Here is a 19,519-nt window from a genome sequence, read left to right on the forward strand (position 1 = left end):
CAAATCTCTTACCTGGATAACTTTTTGACGGGAATGTACCAGCTCTGTTTTTGCGCGTTGGAATGAATGGAAGTCTTCAGCCAGATATCGCTCTATTTGCATAAAGGATAATTATTACCTAAATATTCCTCAGGGTAGGAATGGGTATTTATGGAATCTTGAGATTGGTGTTTGGTAGTGTGTTGTCACTTGTATCACTTTGTAAAGCTGGATATATAGGTATCGCTAGCTGAGGATTTGAGTTTAAATAATGCATAAGATTATTAATTAACTAGCACTGATCCAAAAATTGTGCTGAGTTCAAGCTAGCGCATCTCTGACCTTTGAAGCTGCTTCCCTTCTGAGATTTAATCTGGTTTATGCATCCTCATGTAGCATTAGCTTTTGATTTTACATGTTCAAGGTATATGAATAGAACTTCTGTCTTGATTGAGATTTGTGTCCTTTGCAGGCTGGAGTAGATCCTGTTCTGCTCAATTCGTAGGATGGGAGAACTGGAGGTCAGAGTTCTTTTTTTACATGTCAGCACATTCAGATCACAATACTTTTTGCTTCTGTGTAAACCAAAGACTTCATAATGTAGGCAGATCAGAAGGACAAAGATAGACTTCATTCTTGTGCGGTATATAAATGACCAAGTTCCCTGTCAGTTATCTTAAATCTTTGTATAAGTGCAGGCCTATCCAAGTGATAAATAAACATCCATCTCCCCACCCTTGACAAAGGTGATAGGTAATGTTTAATGGTTACTAGCAGTGCAGATTAACAGGTTGGGCACAAGGCCATGACCTGTAGAGACTGTATTCAGCTGGCCTACAAGCTGAGGGAAGAGCAGATGTGTCTATTTCTCAGCCAAGGAAGAACATGAGCTGGCATGCAGTAAGTATCTGAGATAGAAGTTGAAAGGTCACAAAAAGACTGTGTTGTTGGCACCCAGTCATGACTAGAGAGGGCTGAGTTTCAACATTGTCTTTTATCCCTGTGCAAAAAGTTGCTTGCTGCTCTTTAGAAGTAAGAAGGAAACATAAAAATTATGTAAATGAAAAGTCAAAACTTTGGCAAGGGAGGAGTAGAAATAGAACTTCTGTGATGTTAAACTGGTCATGGATTCTTAAAATTACTGGCTACTACCAGGAGCTTAGACTTGGTGATAGTAGTTGTGGTGTTCTAAATCCAAAATTTTAAGAAGGTAATTTCACTCTTAGCAAAATCGTGTTGCTTGCTTCTTTGTTATGGAAGGTCTTGTCAACCACTCCTATCATTTTCCCCTTTGCTAAAGTACTTCCTAGAAAAAAGGGGATGCAGTAGTACACCTTATCTGCATAACAAATTTTGCACACTGGTCACAAAGATAGTGTGGTTCTTTGGTTTTGTGCTCTACAGAATAGAAGATTTCACTGCTTCTATTAATTCAATTTTAGCCTTGAGGTATTTGTTCATTAAAAATAAAGTGACTTAAACTAAAGTCTCTCATATTCATCCTTTCATCCATTTTATTATCTAATTCTTAGAACCAAGAGTTATCTTGTCTAGTGATCTCCTAAAACACGTGTGCCATCTGCTTCAGTACCTAAGTAAACTTTTTCTCCTTTTCAATTCCTGTCCAATATTTAGAATCTCTGTTACTTCTGGTATTTGCAATCTTGGAATTCAGAATAATTGGGGTTTGCCCATTTCACAATTTTTTTGACAGAGACCCGTCTGCATTTCTCTCCAACAGCAGTTTTCCCAATATCGGGCTCCTAAGAGAAAAGAGGATATTATTCTATCATTATCACTTGACCCCTTCCATATAAAGTTGGCTATGACTTTGTTTTGCCTCAAGCTAGCCTAAAAATAGCTCTTTTTGAAATATAAAAGAAAGAAACTTCAAATAATAATTCTGAACATTTTTTTTGGTATAGCACATTGCCAGTGAGGCTAAATGTATTTCGACAGGACAGTTCCACGTGAGAAAAAACTGACAAAATGAAGCAATCTCTCATTCTGTCTGTAGAAATTTTGAAAATAATGGTTTTGACAGAACAGTGTTTTATAATGAACAATTTTGCCTACCGTACAAAAGTACTGACAGCAGAATGTTCAATAATGGATTATGGAGATGAGAGTTCATACTCCATTACATGAAGTCAATTATCAGGGTTTCAGTCCAGGAATAATTCTGAGTGAGCTGCTCCTGGCATCCTAGTTGAATTCTACTGACACTGAGTTCTAAAAGTGCTGTCTTTCCTTGTGAGCTGCTGAGTAGTGAAACAGTGGTAACTGTGGTAACAGTGGCAAAAACAGCCAAAAGAGGTACTACAGTGAGACATGTATCGCTAAGTATAGAGACTACAGTAGAGAAGAGTGATGATCACTGAGCATTAATTTTGAGGTGATTTTTGTTTGTATGACTTACTATTTATCTTTATGAACAGATGCACAGTTCAATTGGTTTAAAAACGGTAAAGGGTTAAAAGCAGAATTGAACAAAAGTATTTATGAAATAAATGATGGAAAAACAAAATATATTTGACATTTTGGACACATTTACTTGAGGATTATCAGATGATCTCAGAAAAATTCATGGCATTGCTATGTACAATTCATATCTAGTAACCTAATGGTTAAAAAAATTAATGCTAAATGAGTCACATATGGACAGTTAATCTCAGAATCATAGTTTAAAGTGTTTGTTTACTGGGTCACGGTCAATAATATAAAATCTTCAAAAGTACATAGTCCAAATGTAATAACCATGTTTTCCTTCTGTGCAAGTGTTGGAAGTTCAGAAATTCAGTGAATTAAAAAAACTATTAAGCCTAATGCCTGCATTGTTTAAAATGCTCTCAAGCCTCAATTACTCTGTAATTTACCTTTATATCATAGCAAGCCGGTGATGTGCCTAGAAACCACGCGTTTGGTTGCCTTTTAATAGGAAAGATGGGCACACTGAAAGTAAGCATCCAGTCACTTCCAATCCACGATGCACTGCACTCTACATTCCTTCTCTAGCTGTGGCAAGTGCCTGGTGCAGCTGAAAATGGTGTATATATGCGGAGAGTTGTGCTATTGATTTTTTTGTAATGAAAAAATCTGTAGTTCCTGTTGTACAGTTTCCAGGAGAAACTGAGATCTGCCAGATTCAATGCAGATTTGTATATTCAGAATTGAGGAAACCTGTCATTCAGTATGCAGGCCCCTTTCTATTTCCCACTACAAACACACAGCAAATGGATTAGCACTTACCAAAGGCACAAAGTAGCTACAGTAGTTCTACAACCGTTCTTATCAGCACCCAGTAGCACCGTACCTCAGGATAACAGCTTTCTGTAAGAATAGATTAGAAATTGTATGATGATATAGTGCAGGCCTTTCCAATTGGGTATTGTTGTCATAGTGCTTGCAGTGAGATAATATAAATAAACACTAGCACTTGAAAAATCTTTGTCCTGTAGAGTGTAATCACAGATAAAAGATAAACTTTAAGTCATTACATTACAGAAGCTAGTAACCTCTGACTTCTTACTCATCTCTGCTATTCTACTGTAATACAGCTGGTTACACTGTGTGGAGTTCAAATAGAATTGCAGTTCTGATAAAGCTTTTTACAGTCTTTTTAACTGGGGTTTTCCGGAGTTTTATATACGAACTTCAATTGGACAAAAAAATACTTTTAATGTGTTAAATGAGATTACGAAGTATGTGGAACTGTCCTTACACTTAGTGCTTAGTTGTCAATGGTCACTAATAGAGATTTGTCCTTTGAAAAAGCATTTTTATTGAAATAAATCATGAAGGGGGTCTAGCTGATAAATTTTGTCTATATATAGGAGGAATTTACATACATCAGCTGACACTGAGTGTAAAATGTCTGGGCTTTCCTGCCTTCTAAGAAAAACTCCTGTTGTTTCATCCCCAGATAGCCAGAACTGTAGCACTAGAGCCTGCCTATTGATGAAGATGAATGTTACTACTGATATTTGTATATCATAGATGCAGATTTAATGTAGCAAGGATTGTCTGGACTTTTGAAGCTTGTTCACCCATTCCTTGAAATTGTATGTAATCTTAACTGGATATTGAAAACCAATTTCTGGGTGCAAAGAAAACAGATGATTTATTACTTCATTGTGAAGTAAATTTTCATGTTTCATAAACACAGAATGTAATGCATCTTTATATTGAAAGGGGAGATATTTTTTGTATTAGTGGAAGTTTTTCAGGATGGGGAGGAATGGAGGAAAAAGGGTAATACATTAACGTGAAGATCATAGAATGTAAGACCTATCCATACTGTATTTAATAATACACCCCTAATCTAAATTGTAATGCCAAATCCAGGTTCAAAATAGAGTTGTCAGATCTGTAGAGGCTTAGAGACTTTTAAGTGTGTATCTCATATAAAACTATCTGTAAATGCAACTAGCTAGTTTTACCTCCTTAATTGTAAGAGGTTTGAGGAACAGGAATGAGGAACAGCCACTGGCATGCCATTTAAAAAGCCGCACTCTCCGATTGTCTTACAGTGGTCGTTTGTCAGTTCTGAAGTACTCAGAAACCACTCATCACAAAAATTCTTCAGGATTAAGAACGAGACATGGAAGGCATATTCATTGTGCCTTTTCACCATCAGAAGTTATTAAACACTAGTAAGTTGAAAAATAAACTTGGTATCACTTTGCAAACAAGTGATGTGTTCTAGTTAGATATAAAGTGGCCCATGGGAAATCAAGGATTGGTAGAGAAAGACACGCCTGAAACTACATCTGATAAGCAAAATAGATCCAGCAGCTGCGGGACTTCATCAGACACTATGTGCTGTCTGTATTTTAGATTGTAAAAGAAGTACATCAGCTGAGAAATCTAGCTGCAAATCTTCACACCTTCAGTATTTACCTCCATGTTTTTCTTTTCTTAGACTGTTTGTTTGTCCGTTTATGTGCTCCTTGGTACACATCTTGACAAGTGGAAAAAAGTTTTCAGAATGGAAAATGCTAAAATATTGGGTAAAAGTAGTACATTGTGCATTAATGCAAAATTTCAGGTCCAATTACAGTATGTACATGACCAAGCAAAGTGCTTGCAAGAGCACACTAAGTAAAACACTACTGAATTTGGTTCTTGTTGCATATTTGGCAGCAGGGAGGGCAATAATTCCCTCTCAATGTTATGATTTACACAACAGTAAATAAGCTATTTTCCATTATATAATTGAAGTCACATACTTTTGGACTGTATTTTCTTGTCCAGCTAGCAGGCAAAATAATAGATGGAGCATAAACAGCAAATAAAGATGTGATGATGAAGAGATGATAATAGCAGAGCTGTGAAAGGAAAACAGGAAGTCAAATATGTGCCATGGAGGCTTATTTCAGAAGGTGCAGTATTGTATGTACTTGAATTAGAATGCTGGATGCATACAGAGAACTATTCTGTCACTGCTTGGGAAGAAAAGTTCAGTGACAACTTTCCCAAGCAGTGCCAAAAGGAGTAATTTGCTTAAAGTAAGCTAGTTTTAGCATTTGATCATGTTTTCAACTCCTCGTGCATCTTCAGGTTTCAATATTGATTTAGTCTCCCTGTCACCTCATTTCAAAACTTTTGCTTACAAGTGACTTTATTTGGAGTTTGATCATCAAGGGTAGCATCAAACCATAGTGAACATTTTACTGATTAATCAGTTTCATACATCATACTCAATCAGAAAGGTATCCTCTAGAAGTCAGCTCACATACAGTGACTGAACCTCTGAACCTTTCAGTCACTTGCAAACCCTTTAAATTTGTAGTGAAGAATCAGCTGAAAAGCATTTTCTGCTATTTCACCTCATTATTTAATAGCTCCCTTTGCAAATGAAAATGAATATAGCAAACCTGAACATGGCATCACAAGGTCTCACGACACGGAATTGTCCATGCCTAGGTGATCTGATAGGCTGTGTTCACAAATGTAGAGAGGTCAGATACTAAAACAGCATATACCTGTGCCTAAATTGTTTCTACGGCCTGTTTTCCCTTTTACATCTGGAATTTGTTTTAAAGGGGAAGAGGGGTGTGGGGGGGGAGAAGAGACACAACAGTCTTAACAATATTTTCCGAGGCTAACTCACCTCGGCACAGGAAGCTCTTGGTGCTTTGTCTGCCTCTCTCTTCCCCCCACACACAGCACGCTGACTGCTGAAAGAAGGCTGAGACTATGCTCACAAAAGCAGGCTGAGTAAGAAATGGAAAATCATAGGCTGTGATTAGCATCAGCTTGAAAACATCCATTGTTTGCTTGCAATTCTGTGCCAGTGAATTTCAGCCAGATCACAGCAAGGATTTTTTGAGTTGCTTTGCAAGGTGAAGCTCAAACACTGCTGATTTCAAAGAGCAGAGATGCTTATTAAGATGCTGTATAAATCAAAGTAAATTCTATTTTTATGTTTTTAAAAAAATAGATTCAGCTGAATGCACAGCTTCATGGCTGGCTTGTAGAAGAGGCAGTGATTTCCAGTAAATAACAGCTGATGAATTCTCCATTTTTGAAGGGGTTTGTTCCTAAGCTACAGGGATTCATACCCATCCTTCTTTTTGCGCATGTACCACGCTGGTTGGTTGTGTGGATGGATTAACTGTGACAAGCTGTGACATCAGCAAAGGCTGGATGCTGCCTGGCTCTGTGATTTTGTAATGCATCCTCCCGTTCCTGCTGGGCTGACTCATTCCCGTTATAGGAATGTGTGCGAAGTGTGGGCCAGCACCGACTGAAGTGTTGGGCATTGTGCTTCTGTGCAGAGGCTGTGCCTTAATTGTAAAGCAGGCAGATTTTCCAACCCTGCTTACACAAATCATAAAGCTGAGAAGCAAATGCAGAAAAATATTAATGCTTATAAATAGACACAGAAGTGGTAAAATATATGGGTTATATTTACTGTGGGTGTGGTAGTCTTTGAACTTTGAAGAAGCCTCTGATTTAGGTTTTTAGTCAGCAATGTGTGTGAAAATAACAGGCTGTGTTTTGCTTGGGGACTGCCAGGGAGGGAGAATCAGTGTTCATCAGCCTGAATACTATCAAGTTATCATGGTTATTTTGGATTATGGAGATTTTGTGAACAGGAGCCAATTTACTTTACCTGTAATGATCATAGGACGCGAGAGCAAGTTAAGCAAGAGCAGGGTAGAACCAGTTTTAGTGTGAACGAGTACTATATTGTTAGCTTCCACTCAACTCAGGAGTGGAAAGTGTTTTTAATAACCCAGGAGTGTACTGATTTCTTAGTTATTAACGATCTTGTACTTAAACCTGAAATACCAGACTAGTAGGGTTTTTGGTTGACACTGACTAGACCTGAGAAAAACTGCTGTGAATTCAGCCTCTGGAAAGGTGAATGTTAATGAGGGCTATTCAGCCCTTTGTATAGTCTGAGGTAACATTTCAGTAGTGCTCACAGTCCCTTAGGATCTGCTTTTAAGGTCCAGAGGTTTCTTAAGTACTCAGCAGAACAAGAAGCTGATGATGACTATTGGTGGGTTTGGAGCAAACAAAGTCTTTATAGAAACCTGACCTTTAAATTGGCTTCATTTCATTCCTCATAGCTGCAAAAGTAATTAGCAAAACTAAGGAGGGAGGGTCCTTTTGTGTTGTAAGAGGCATTTTGGAGGGCAACAAGTTTCCCCTCCAAAGAAAAAATAAACTTGCTGACATTTTCTGTCCAGAGCTTTTGACCTTCATCTTGTAGATGCTCTCCCCTTCAGCTTACATGCTTCCTTGACCATTTAACAGCCTGTTCTGGCTAAAAGCAAAACAGGTACTTCTGAAGACCATTCCTTCTGGAATACCTTGTAGCAGCAAGAATTTGAAATGGCATAGATTACTGTTGTTCGTTCCCCCAGCAGTTACTGTTGTGGAAACCCTTAGAAGTTTATTGTTTGCTTGCAGTGAACAGCTTGACTTTGGACACTAATGTCCTTTCCAGGGTAGATGGACTCTTGTGTGTGTTCTGGAGTTTTACGATCCCTAAAATGGCATCATGGATTCTAGAAAAGTGGTAAGCAATTGCTTGGGACACTATCTACAGACACACCTTATAGTAGTCACTTACTTCAAGAGTTGTTTTCACTTCATTTAGTCTTGAGAGGGGGAACTTAATTATCATGCATATTTACAATCATCAAGAACAACGGTGATGGTGTTACCATTGGTCCACATCCTGGACCTGGGCGGACAAGAGTGTATGATTGCAGGAACCCCCTTACAAGGGTGGGCAAAGGTGGTCTGGCACACAGCTAAGGATCTTTATCAGATGAATATGTGGTATGTAATATGATCATTATCTCAGCAGAGGTACTAGATACTGCCATAGCAGGGCGGTTTCTTAGACTGCACTGTTGCTTTTCTAAGATTGTAACACAGAAAACCTTCAGTGGAGAAAGGGGTTTTTTAGGTGACTCCTTCATGGAGTCCACTTTCCAGGTGTGAGGTTGGCCAATAGCCTGCTGAGAAATTTTACAGGTGTGAGTTGCATCTTTCCTCTGCTAACACCTTGTGCCAGTTTTCTGCTTCTTGACTACATTTGCAACTGAGCAGTCTTTCCAAGTAGAAGCCCCCAGTGAGGATGTCAGCAGGCCATGCTGCTGTGGGAGTGGTGTTAGCCAGCCACTATGGCCAATCTGCCCAAAGGGAGGCTGTTCTCAGATGCTTATGAAAGTAAGTCAGATTATGTCAGCTTTTGGTGTGTGTGGTAGCTGTGTTTGCCAGAAACACAAAAGGGAGACCACACTTAGCTGAATGAGAATGTCAGGGCGAGGATGAGTGCTATTCTAGTATACTGGTATTTCCCAGCCATCCTTAATCCTAGGCTCTCTTTAACAGAGTATCTCTGTTGATGGTTACCCTACATGGTACATTTTTATTCCTAAATGGGCTGTGACCTTCTGACAGGAGTCAGCCACAGGGCTTCCTATCCCAGGAGATTTAATTCAGTACATTAAAATAAAGTCTGATAAAGTTAGCTTGACGTGTTATCAGAGATTCAGTACTTGACTGAAGATCACCTGGAATGGAAACACTCCCTGCCTGTGGTTTTTGTTCTCTCTTTTCTGTAGATAAGATATTTGGTCCGATGTCTGTGTGTGCACATATTTTCCAGGGCATGCAACTATATTCCTGGACAGGATCAATGTAGGCCAGAAGAGAAGCAACAGATGCTGGACACGGAAGGGAAGCAATAGCTGTAGGCTAAAGAGTGGTATCTGAAGCTGTGCTAGCTGTAGCAGATCTGACTTTAATGCAAGGTGTCGACAGCTAGAGCTGTCTTACCTCTGCCTTCCCAAGAGATTAAGTTTGTGAATGAGAGTAGGCTAAAAGTGGCATGGATAAGAAGCGCAATGTGAGTATCTTAAAACACTTGAAAGCTGTCCGGTGCTACCTATGCATCTGAAAAGAATTTCCCTCCATACTTGAAAAAACATTTCAGTAATAAGATGTAGTGGAAAGATGTTAAGATAGGCCTGCAGCCTTTCATTCAGCAAAGAATTGCCCATGAAGCAGACCTTTCCAAGGAAGGGAGCAACCAGATTTTGTGACAGCCAGCAGACACCCCTCTGTACTCATCACTGCTCTTCATATTCACAGCGTGATTGTTGCTCCCAAGAGACAGCATGTGGGTCTGGAATGGAGACCATGATACAGACTGGAAAGGTTCCTCACCAGCAGGACACTATATTGCAGTCTCTGGAATATAGAAGCCTCAGGCCTGGTGCTTCTATGGGCGTTGGTACCAGGATGCCAGTAAATGTGCTTTAGTGTAGTTGTTTATGATGACTGAAGATGAAGAAGGTCTATCTGGCAAGCTTCCTGGAAAAATCCCAGCTGAGAAACAGTTGAAAGCCAGGCACAGACAGGACAGTGATTGCTGCTTGACATTGAAAATACCTGACAGCAGACAATGAACAATCACAGTCTTGCAAGCACTCAGAAGAGATGATGAGTACATGACCTTCTGAGTGCTTGTAAATGAAGGCAGTTGTGTCTAGAAACCATGACAGAAAGACTGGAAGAGAAGGCAAGAAATAGATAGTGAAATTCTGTGAGCTTGCAACCAAGAGCCCAATCATAGGTACATGATGTTCCACCAACAGTTTAGATGTAGAAAGATGCTTTGAACAGCTTTGGCCATGGATTTATCCTCCGCCACGGATTAATTCTCGACCACAGATTTACCTTGTCATGTGCCTGTAAACAGTTTTGATCTGTTCGTCAGTGTCCTAAAATTGTCTTCAGAGCTCTCCTGGCAAGGGCCTGGCAGCTGAGCCAATCTTGTCCATGCAGAACATTTGTAAATAGTACCAGTTTCTGTGCTTCCAATAGTACCAGCATGGCTTCCAGTCACTACATGCAGGCAACCCTGCAAGCCAGATTCTAGTAGTACTGTATGTGCTGTAAAAAAATGCATCGATCTTACATCAGGAATGTAGTACAAGTAAGGGTAAGGTCAAAATCTGAGCAAGTGTCAATCCTGTCAGTCAAGTAATCATTTTATTAATGGGATCATATTGTCTGGTTCACTTGGTAGGAAGAAGAGATCCTTATAAAGTGGCAGATCAGCCAAAGAACCTAAGAGGTGTCTCTACACCTACATGCATAACAAAAGATCTTGTGTACCATCTCTCAGTCATGTTTGGCAATGGCATTCTGTTTTAAATGGTGCACTTGGAAAACTGTAAATGTCCTGGGATCTTAAGTGTACAGGCATCAAATAGAAGGTTTTATTTATGGTTATATTTTATATGCTTATTTATGATTATATTTTCAAATAGTATTGTGTAGACCTTTGACTGAAGCCAGGAAGACCCTATTTTATTTGCTTTTATTTGTATGGCATTATTAACTTTTTACAAGACAGTGTAGTTAATAATTCTTATGCATACTGACTGTAAGTGTGCATGTAAGCAAATTATTCAATAGAACACAGGGTACAACTGGAAATAGTTAATGGATCTGAGGGAGCAGAGCTAGTTTTAGCAAAAAAAAAAAGTCTTTGAACTTTGGAAGAGGACTTTTTTTTAAAACTTCTGTCTAAGCAAAAAACCTCAGGTTCCAAATGGCCGTTCTTTAGTTCAACAGTGACTTTTAAAATACTTCAAAGAATGCTAAAGCAAATAAATTTCTTTCTACTATTTGCTTCTTTTACAGCTGTGCCATTTGACTTGGGCAGGAACCCTAAGACCATCAGTGACTGCCTACATGGCAGTTTTTGTCATGGGGGTGGGACATACTTTTAAAAGAAAAAATCTGCTTCAGATCTTTGGTAAAAGAGTGTGACCAGGCTGGGGCTAAGATTTTGTGCCATGTTACATAACATGTGGAGCTGGCTTAGTGGATATGGTCTATGTTACACTTACTTTCTCTGCTTTGTCTTCCTCTTCTAGATCCTGGTCAGAGATTTGTCTTCATATTGCGCAGTTCCCTTAATTATCCACTAGGCAATTCTGTCAGCCCTTCTTAATTCTCTGAGAATTTGGAACTGCATTTACATATTCACTAAAACCTTTCCTTGACAAGAAAGCACAGAGAAAGAGCCTCCATCAAAGAGGCTCAGGAGAAGTACAGAAAGCATGGAGAAGTACAGAAAGAAGCAAGTTGTCACTGAGCACAGAGCCCAGCACTGATTTAAGAGCTCTGCTGATGGCCTTCTTCTCATGTGTAATCCCATTTGCTTGTCAGGCTATGCTAGCACTGATCACTTGCAAGAAATGTGATTGTCTCTCCCCCTTCCATCATACCAGCAGCATTGCATCTATAGTTCACTTGTATAGCTTTCCACCCAAGCAAAGGCAAAGTGCCTAGGAAAGAGCAGGAAAGAGGTGGTTAGGCTGCACTGTACCAGAGAAATTAGTTGTAGTGCCTTGGCATGGTTGGAGAAATCAGCTTTGAGAGGGGTTGCCAAGGCTTCACTAAAAAGCCTTTTGCTCAGGTTATACTGAGGCCAGAATTTGGCCACCAGGCCAAGGCTGTTTCTTAGGCCAGACAGCAGTAAGTCACACTAACAGAATGTTCTCAACAGAAGTTCATTGTTAATTCTTATTTGGCACTTCATACTGGCAAAAATTCTCCATCCCTTTCAGATTTCAGTTAAATCAGGCCATAAGTTCAGAAATTGTGGAAAATTGACCTGCATAGTACCTTGTATTTGTTTCTACTGGATGCCAGGCAAGAAAAGCCCTTCAGGAATTTAAAGCAAATCTTCTAGTTTATCACATATAAATTGCAAATGCCATTTTTCATCCCCTGGTCCGGTGTTCCCGTCCATGTGCATGTCCACATTTTGGTACCTGTGTTCGTGCAAGATTCCTTGATACAAAGGAATGCATCATAGGGTGCTGAGTCTTTGAATGCATTTATTCAAAGCTGGATTAAAGATTTGCAGCCCAAGATCCTGGGAGTACAGGAGAAATATTAAGCAAATTCTTACAATGAGGTAAAAATTACAGACATCTTGTGCATAAATTCAGCATTCTTTGAAAGATGCAAAGTTATTTTTCGTCTGGACCTCAATCCATAAGGAGTGCTACTAAGTGATCTATATTATATACTGCATATTAATAGTACCTTAAGACAGACTGCATATGGGGCTGTGTGAAAAGAGCTGGCCTAGCAGTGGGTAATCCAATGGAAACTGATGTAAAATTTGCTTCAGCAGAGAGTTAAAAATCTAATATTCTTTGAAAAAACATAATTCAGCAAGCAGACCCGTATATTATATTGTTTCTATTGCTGCTGAAATAGGTAAAGGGCATGGATAAGTCAAGAGACATGCTTTTGGTGAACACCTATGATCACTTTAGAGGAAGGAAGTTTGTGTACAATTCCAAGAACCCCAGTCTTACGCAGATTTTGAGAAGAAAGCCATCTGACTCATTATCTACTTATCTAAGTCCTATCTTTGCTATAATATTTACACTTGTGTTTTTTATTGCCTTTTTTCTTCAGAGTGGTGAATGGCAAACTTAACTACGATTTTACTGCCTTGGATAAACTTATGGACCGGCTGTGGGAAAATAAGCTGATTCCAGGTAAGGGCAGTTCCCTGCCTGCACAGCTTGGTATATCTGTTCATCCACATTGTACAAGCATTAGAATATTCTTAGAAAGCTTTTCCAAAGCTGGTTTTGATAAAAGATTTCATTGTTTACCTATTTGCCTTTACATCATGTCCCAGTGTGAGCAAAATGATATTATAGCATTAAAACAACAAAATTGGTTTTACATTGCCTTTGAAGGCAGTTTCAGATGGTTGTACTTGTAAATGAGATCTCATGAAGAGAATATTGTACCCATTGACATATACCTAAAAGGGCCAGAGAAGCAGATACTCCAGGTATAACTTCCCATAAATCTATGCAAACATCCACTGTTTTAAGTTTCCTCTGAGCCCTGCATTTATGTTGACAGCTAATAGCTTTGACTACTATAGTCACTGACAAGTTACAAGTAAACAACCTCAAATCTGAAATATTTCTGGTGGGAATATGTGGAAACAAAAGAGAAACTATTTAATGATGCTTCTTCATTAACAAGTTTGTTTCAGATGATGTGATAACCCTTCATTAATAAAAATGAGATAGCATTCACAAAAAAAGGAGACCTATTTCTTATGTCTCTTTTAGGATTTGAATTGATGGGAAATCCATCAGGATATTTTTTAGATTTTGAAGATAAAGAACATGTGGTACAGTGGAGAAACTTAATTACTGTTCTGGCAAGGAGATACATAGGTAAGTTAAAGAAAGAAAAGCGTTGTTATTTGTTTTGTTGTAGTCCTTTCTAGCTACTGCAGAAAGTTCTGTGTGTTGTGATCAATTTCAAGACCCAGGATTTCAACACAAAACCGGAAAACAAACATGCCAAAACAGACCATGGAGACCATGGAATAATAGTCTCTCTTTTTACTGATCCTTGGCCAACATCCGGAATGAATAGAGTGTTCTGGGTAGCACATTTGGCCTGCCTCAAAGGACTGATCTTTAACCTTGTTATATTGTTGTGATTCTAAAATACCAGCTTTCACTGGAGCATGATAACCTAAACACTTCTCATATGCCAGCTTCAAATATTTCTAACAAGGCAGAAGGATCAACCTGAATTAAGGGTAGGTGGGTGCCCTAATCACAAAGCTGTAAGTCTCCCTCTCACCTTGCATCTTTTTCAAATATTGCTGCATTTAATCAAAAATGAGAGATTATTTTGAAACTCACAAATTACATTTACCTCATTATTAAAAATAATGAGGGAAATGATCTACTGATAGTTCTGGGTCCTGAGCCTCACCTGCAGCCTGAACTAAAAGTATTGTCTTTGTAAGTCACTTATTGATAGTATTGTCTGGATATGCAGCTCACTGATAAATGAGGCCTCTCCTACAGATAGGTATGGATTGGAGCATGTTGCTAAATGGAATTTTGAGACCTGGAATGAACCAGACCACCATGACTTTGACAATGTGTCTATGACAGTAAAAGGTGAGCATGTTTTGGAGCATTTCTGAGTGTGGTGAAGTGAGACAGGTGTATGGGGTGAGCAGAGGGGTGACAGTGAGATGTAAGGTATACTGACAAAGAAGTAAGGTAGACAGCAGTGATAAGGAATGTGACAGATACATCAAATCTGTTTTGCTAAGGTCATATTACTGGTCACACTTTATTCCCTACTTGGTATCAAGGGTTGTGACACAGAAAAAACAAAACAGGAGTTACATTAAGAAGAAGCAGTTCATTAGTTGTATATAAAGTACAGTTAGTAGCACTAAGGGGGAGAAGGGTGGAATAAGAGGAAAACTCCTCACTGAAGCTGCATGCTTTGGGAACATGCTCCTACAAGACCTTTAGAAGAACGTTGCGGAGGCAGGTGAAGTTTTGATGTCTTCTTGTGTTGTCAGTGCATAGGAAATGGTAGTCCCAATTTGTGAAGCCTTGCAAATAAATAAAATAACAAGGTTATAACATCTCCTTGTAGTTTTAGATCCAGTTTCTGTTTTGAGTTATCATCTTTGATATATTCATCTGCTTGGACTTCAGGGTTTCTCAACTATTATGATGCTTGTTCAGAAGGATTAAGAGCAGCCAGTCCTTTACTAAAATTTGGAGGGCCTGGGGATTCCTTCCATCCCTTACCGAAGTCACCCATGTGCTGGAGTCTTCTGTGTCATTGCTACAATGGGACCAACTTCTTCACAGGGGAGACTGGTGTAAGGCTGGATTACATCTCTCTCCATAAGAAGGTTAGTCCAAGATTTCAGTTTAAAGCCATTTTTTTCAATCAGTTCAATCAAAGTTATGTTTTATTCTGATTTACAAAGTTGATGACAATGATGAGTGTCCAGCCTATAGCTGGAAGCACAGCTACCTATTCTTGCAAAATTTTGAAGATGTTCAGTTACAAGACTTTAACTCAAAGCAAATTTGTCTTTGCCCAATTCCCAAAGGGAAACAATTCCTCTACTTCTTTTCCATTTTATATTCTAGGAGGAGCTCATGCAAGTAGCAAGTGCTGTAGTAGATGAAGGAAAAATACTAGTTTTGTTGGTCCACAGCAGCTTGGTGACCAAGAATTATGTTTTATGTTTATGACTTTAGGTTATGTCTGTATGTTTACCACCTTTTTCTCATTACCACTAAGTACATATGAAATATTGTTGCAGGGAGGTGGGAATTCTCTCTACATCTTGCAACAAGAAGTAGAAGCAGTTCAACAAATTCAGAAGCTGTTTCCAGGTTTTTCTTCTGTTGCAATATATAATGATGAAGCAGATCCAATGGTTGGATGGTCCATTCCACAGCTCTGGCGAGCTGATGTGACGTACGCAGCGATGGTTGTAAAGGTAACAGTTCATTGGTAGTTTTGGCACAGTAGTGTCCCCTGATGTGTTTTTGCAGTTGAAAAAGTAGGCTTAACAATTAATTTTTAAGCAGTTACTCAGACTAATAGATCCTAAAAAAAGAAATCTCCCTATTGGTACAGTGGGGGTTTCCCTGAGTAGTCTAGTTTTAGTAGCTTGATTTAATTTGTAAATTTAATTTAACTTTAGTTTTCTTCATCTTTCTTAAAAAAAAAAAAAAGTCCAACCCAGAACCAAACTGAGAACTTCACAGAGAAGTGCTAGAGAACTGAGAATGTATACAGTCTCCCAGTTAGATCCATCTGATAAGATCACTCCCACACATGCCTCTCCATGTAATACTGCTGCTGTGGTGTCTGTACTGCTGGCTGTCACCTCTATATGTAAGAATTATTTCCCAGCTCCTTCAGAATTTTATCTCATCCAGAGACATCAGGTATAATAAAGAAGTGCCTTGAGCTCTTAGCATAGTCCATTCTTTGGTTTGGGATACTGGCTGTACACATGATCTTATTAATTACTGCTAATAATTACTGATGTTGGCCAGAAAAGCAGAAGAAGAGAGTGGTCAACATTCCCAGCTCTGCAGTAATTGCACCTTGGCCCCAGAGCAAGCTCAGCCCTTCCCCTGCAAAGCAATAATTTCTACTGCAGACCCAGTGCTTTGTGAGCCTCTACCTTAAACAGCACATAGAGTCCAAGTGCTTCTGTGCAAAGGAATAATTGCCAAATGCGAGAGTATGTATGTCACCCAGAAAAAAGATGCATCTTATCAGCTGCTCCTGAGGAGACAAAGGCTCCCAGTTCCCTGAGACTGCATATACAAGCTGTCTTTGCTAAGGCAACAAGTCAGTGACTGCATCGCAGACAGTTTGCAGGACAAAGTAGCAGTGTTTATAATGATGTGGTGAAATGAAGGGCGAAAGAAAGACACATCCAGTGGAAAATTAACACTTGGTTGTATAGAAGATGGAAGCACCGTGTTTCTTCAGAGACACAATTGTGAGACTGTCCAGTTGCCAGCCTTCTGATTTAATTCTTAAGTTCTGCTTAATTCTTATATTCAGGCACAATCTAATATGCTGAGAACTTGGGAACTTGGATGTTTTTTGGGAGAGCAGCACAGCAACCAGTGAAATACCAGGAGAATTAATTCCAAGTTAGCACCAAGTGGGAAAAATGGCTAATTGAGAAACAGAATCCAGGACCAGCTCACAGACACTGATGTAGTGGGTACAAAGTAACTCCAGATTTGGAGAACTATTTAGATTTAATTCAGATGGTAAATCCTGATTGCTAATTAAGTATTCAAGACAGAGTGGCATAATTTGTAGTGCAATAGACAAGGAGATGTGTTCATTATCTGTGAAGAGTTCTATTATTAATTATTTCAGAGACTTACTACTTGTAAAACTATGCAGGTGCTTCATATTTTACAGTGATTAATATAGTACCTAAAGTGCAGGTTTTCCAAGACTTATGATAAACAGTTATTTTCTTCAGTCTTTTCTAAAAGGCAGAGGGACAGTTCTTTACAGAATTCTGTAAAGATTTTTTAAAAAAATACAAGGATTACTGCATGTTTATTAGTTTTTCTCCAAGGTGAAGGTTCGTTTTCTCTATGACTTTGCAGGTAATCATCCAGCACCAAAACCTGCTCATTTCCAAAGCCAACAACACCATCAACTACTCGTTGCTGAGTAATGACAATGCCTTCTTGAGCTACTACCCTCATTACTTCACCCAGCGGACTCTGACAGCACGTTTTCAGATGAACAACACAAAGCCGCCTCATGTCCAGATGGTGCGGAAACCAGTGCTGACTGCCATGGGCTTGCTGGCACTGCTAGGTATAGTAAAGAGCATGTCAATAACCCCTCCCACCTAGAAGTCTCCAGCCTAAGAAAGATAGTTCCAGCCGTCTTGCTATTCATAAAAGCAAGAGCTTCCCTCACTGTTTACTAGCTGTGTTAAGAAAATGAAACTTCATTTCCTCAGACAGATTGATAGCTCAGAAAATATTTCTGAGAGTCTGTTATCTGTTTGATTTAACTTACTGCTTTGTTTATATCCTCTGTGTGCCAACCACTCACTTTTTGTTGACTGGTACTTCCCTCTTGTGATGCAAGGGGTACACACCATCAGGCTGCAACTGTCTTTAAGAAATCCCTGTAGCTGGAAGATTCATGCAGCATGTTACAGGGAGAACTTCATTCACTGTCACCTGTTTGCATGTTGTTAGCTAAAATGCTAAGCATAAGAACTGCTGTAATATGTATTTCACAACACTCTACTGTTGTGAAATAAATCTGACTGAAGACTGTAACTGGTAAAATCAGGCAGAACATAGCTCACTTATGCTCAGTCTATTTGCATGCTTTGACCCTGCAGCTTCTGACACAGGACTGACTAACAGTGATGCTAACAGTTGTCATGTTTTTTAAAGGAGAAAAGCAGATTTTTGCTGAAGTGAAGATCAGTGGAGATGAAAGCACTCAAAATAGCACAGTTGGAGTGCTGGCATCTGTGCACACCCCAAGTGAGACACAGCCCTCAGATAGCTGGCAAGCTACAGTACTGATGTATTCAAGTGAGGATAACAGGACTTCATCTAACATCAGCACGGTCACAGTGAATGCCACCCACTTCCCCAAACACAGAGGTAAACAAATACTATGTAGACAGCTCATATTGAGTGATCTTTAACAGGGAATATCAGCTGGAAAACTTCTACTGAACTGCCTTTCATTGGAAGAGTGAATTTAATTTTCTAGCTTCCTCTGTCATCTTTTGTGCACTCCTAGATTTTCTGAGATATAATGGTGTCCTTCTTTGAAAGGTTCCTAATGCCTACACTTTGATCCCACCTTTAATAGCAACTGCCAAGTGCTACCTTTCTGGAAAACTACCGATCTCAGTGTACTTGGCTGGATATTGCCAAGTAACAATTCCCTTTATGAGATGCCTCCAAGACAGCCAACACGAACACACAATTGCACAGCTGATTGAGTTACCCAACAAATGCATGCAAAAAGAGAATTTTGGTTCTGCTTGTGGAAGTAATAGTTTGAAAGATAAACTTGGCAAATGTAAATTGTACAGCCTCATGAGAGTCCTAGCTGTGGGACTTTCCAGTGGAAGTTAGGCTCCAAAGTGCTGAAATCAGTTTTGAAAAGGTAGACTTACACACCTGCTAAATTTATTCTTGTTAATCTTTAAATCCAAGTAAAGAGTTTACTTCTTTTGTTTGTCTCATCTCCTACAGAGATGGTGTATGTGACATATTACATGGATAACAACGAAACCAATCCCTATCTGAAGTGGAAGAACCTAGGAAGCCCTGACTTTCCTTCTCCAGAGCAGTTCCAGCAAATAAGGGATGCTGAGGTATGATTATGTGTTTGCTTGAAGTGTTGTACGAGTAAAGTGCTTGTGAAAAATACAACAAATCAGGCCTCTAACAAAAATTTCCTTAGCCCACAGTCATTCACTTTTTATATACACACAAAAATTCACTTGCAGTCCTGCAGAAAAGTGTAGCTCACACACAGCTTATGCCTTGGTGTTTGTGTTATACAACCTCTTCACTCTGGGCCTACCCATAAAATAAGGAGGCACAGTTGCTCCTGGGGAAGTTCTGCCTTCTCTCTGAATGTTCAG

General features: G+C 39.2%; 2 protein-coding genes across 8 annotated transcripts in view; one reads left to right on the forward strand and one right to left on the reverse strand.

Annotated features, from left to right (window-relative positions):
* The window catches only part of IDUA (alpha-L-iduronidase), a 45,832-nt gene that overhangs the window by 19,147 nt on the left and 7,166 nt on the right, over positions 1–19,519 (forward strand). The window contains exons 3-10 of one of the 2 annotated variants that reach the window (XM_063181163.1): positions 12,955–13,037; positions 13,632–13,739; positions 14,388–14,483; positions 15,069–15,241; positions 15,662–15,841; positions 17,493–17,709; positions 18,306–18,521; positions 19,125–19,246. In XM_063181163.1, coding sequence (XP_063037233.1) covers positions 12,955–13,037; positions 13,632–13,739; positions 14,388–14,483; positions 15,069–15,241; positions 15,662–15,841; positions 17,493–17,709; positions 18,306–18,521; positions 19,125–19,246 — 1,195 coding nt within the window. Of the gene's footprint in view, positions 1–12,954; positions 13,038–13,631; positions 13,740–14,387; positions 14,484–15,038; positions 15,242–15,661; positions 15,842–17,492; positions 17,710–18,305; positions 18,522–19,124; positions 19,247–19,519 lie in introns of both variants that reach the window. The other variant, XM_063181162.1, reaches the window with a different exon arrangement.
* Positions 1–19,519, reverse strand: part of SLC26A1 (solute carrier family 26 member 1) — a 36,830-nt gene that overhangs the window by 13,458 nt on the left and 3,853 nt on the right. For 2 of the 6 annotated variants that reach the window (XM_063181157.1, XM_063181159.1), the window contains exons 2-3: positions 3,229–3,309; positions 13–92 (exon numbers count right to left, since the gene is read on the reverse strand). The gene's annotated coding sequence lies outside the window, so the exon portion shown is untranslated. Of the gene's footprint in view, positions 1–12; positions 228–3,228; positions 3,310–6,091; positions 6,195–19,519 lie in introns of those variants that run through there. The other 4 variants (XM_063181158.1, XM_063181161.1, XM_063181160.1 and 1 more) reach the window with 4 other exon arrangements.

This window comes from Melospiza melodia, chromosome Z (genome assembly GCF_035770615.1).
Source record: "Melospiza melodia melodia isolate bMelMel2 chromosome Z, bMelMel2.pri, whole genome shotgun sequence".
In the NCBI taxonomy this organism is placed as follows: domain Eukaryota; kingdom Metazoa; phylum Chordata; class Aves; order Passeriformes; family Passerellidae; genus Melospiza; species Melospiza melodia.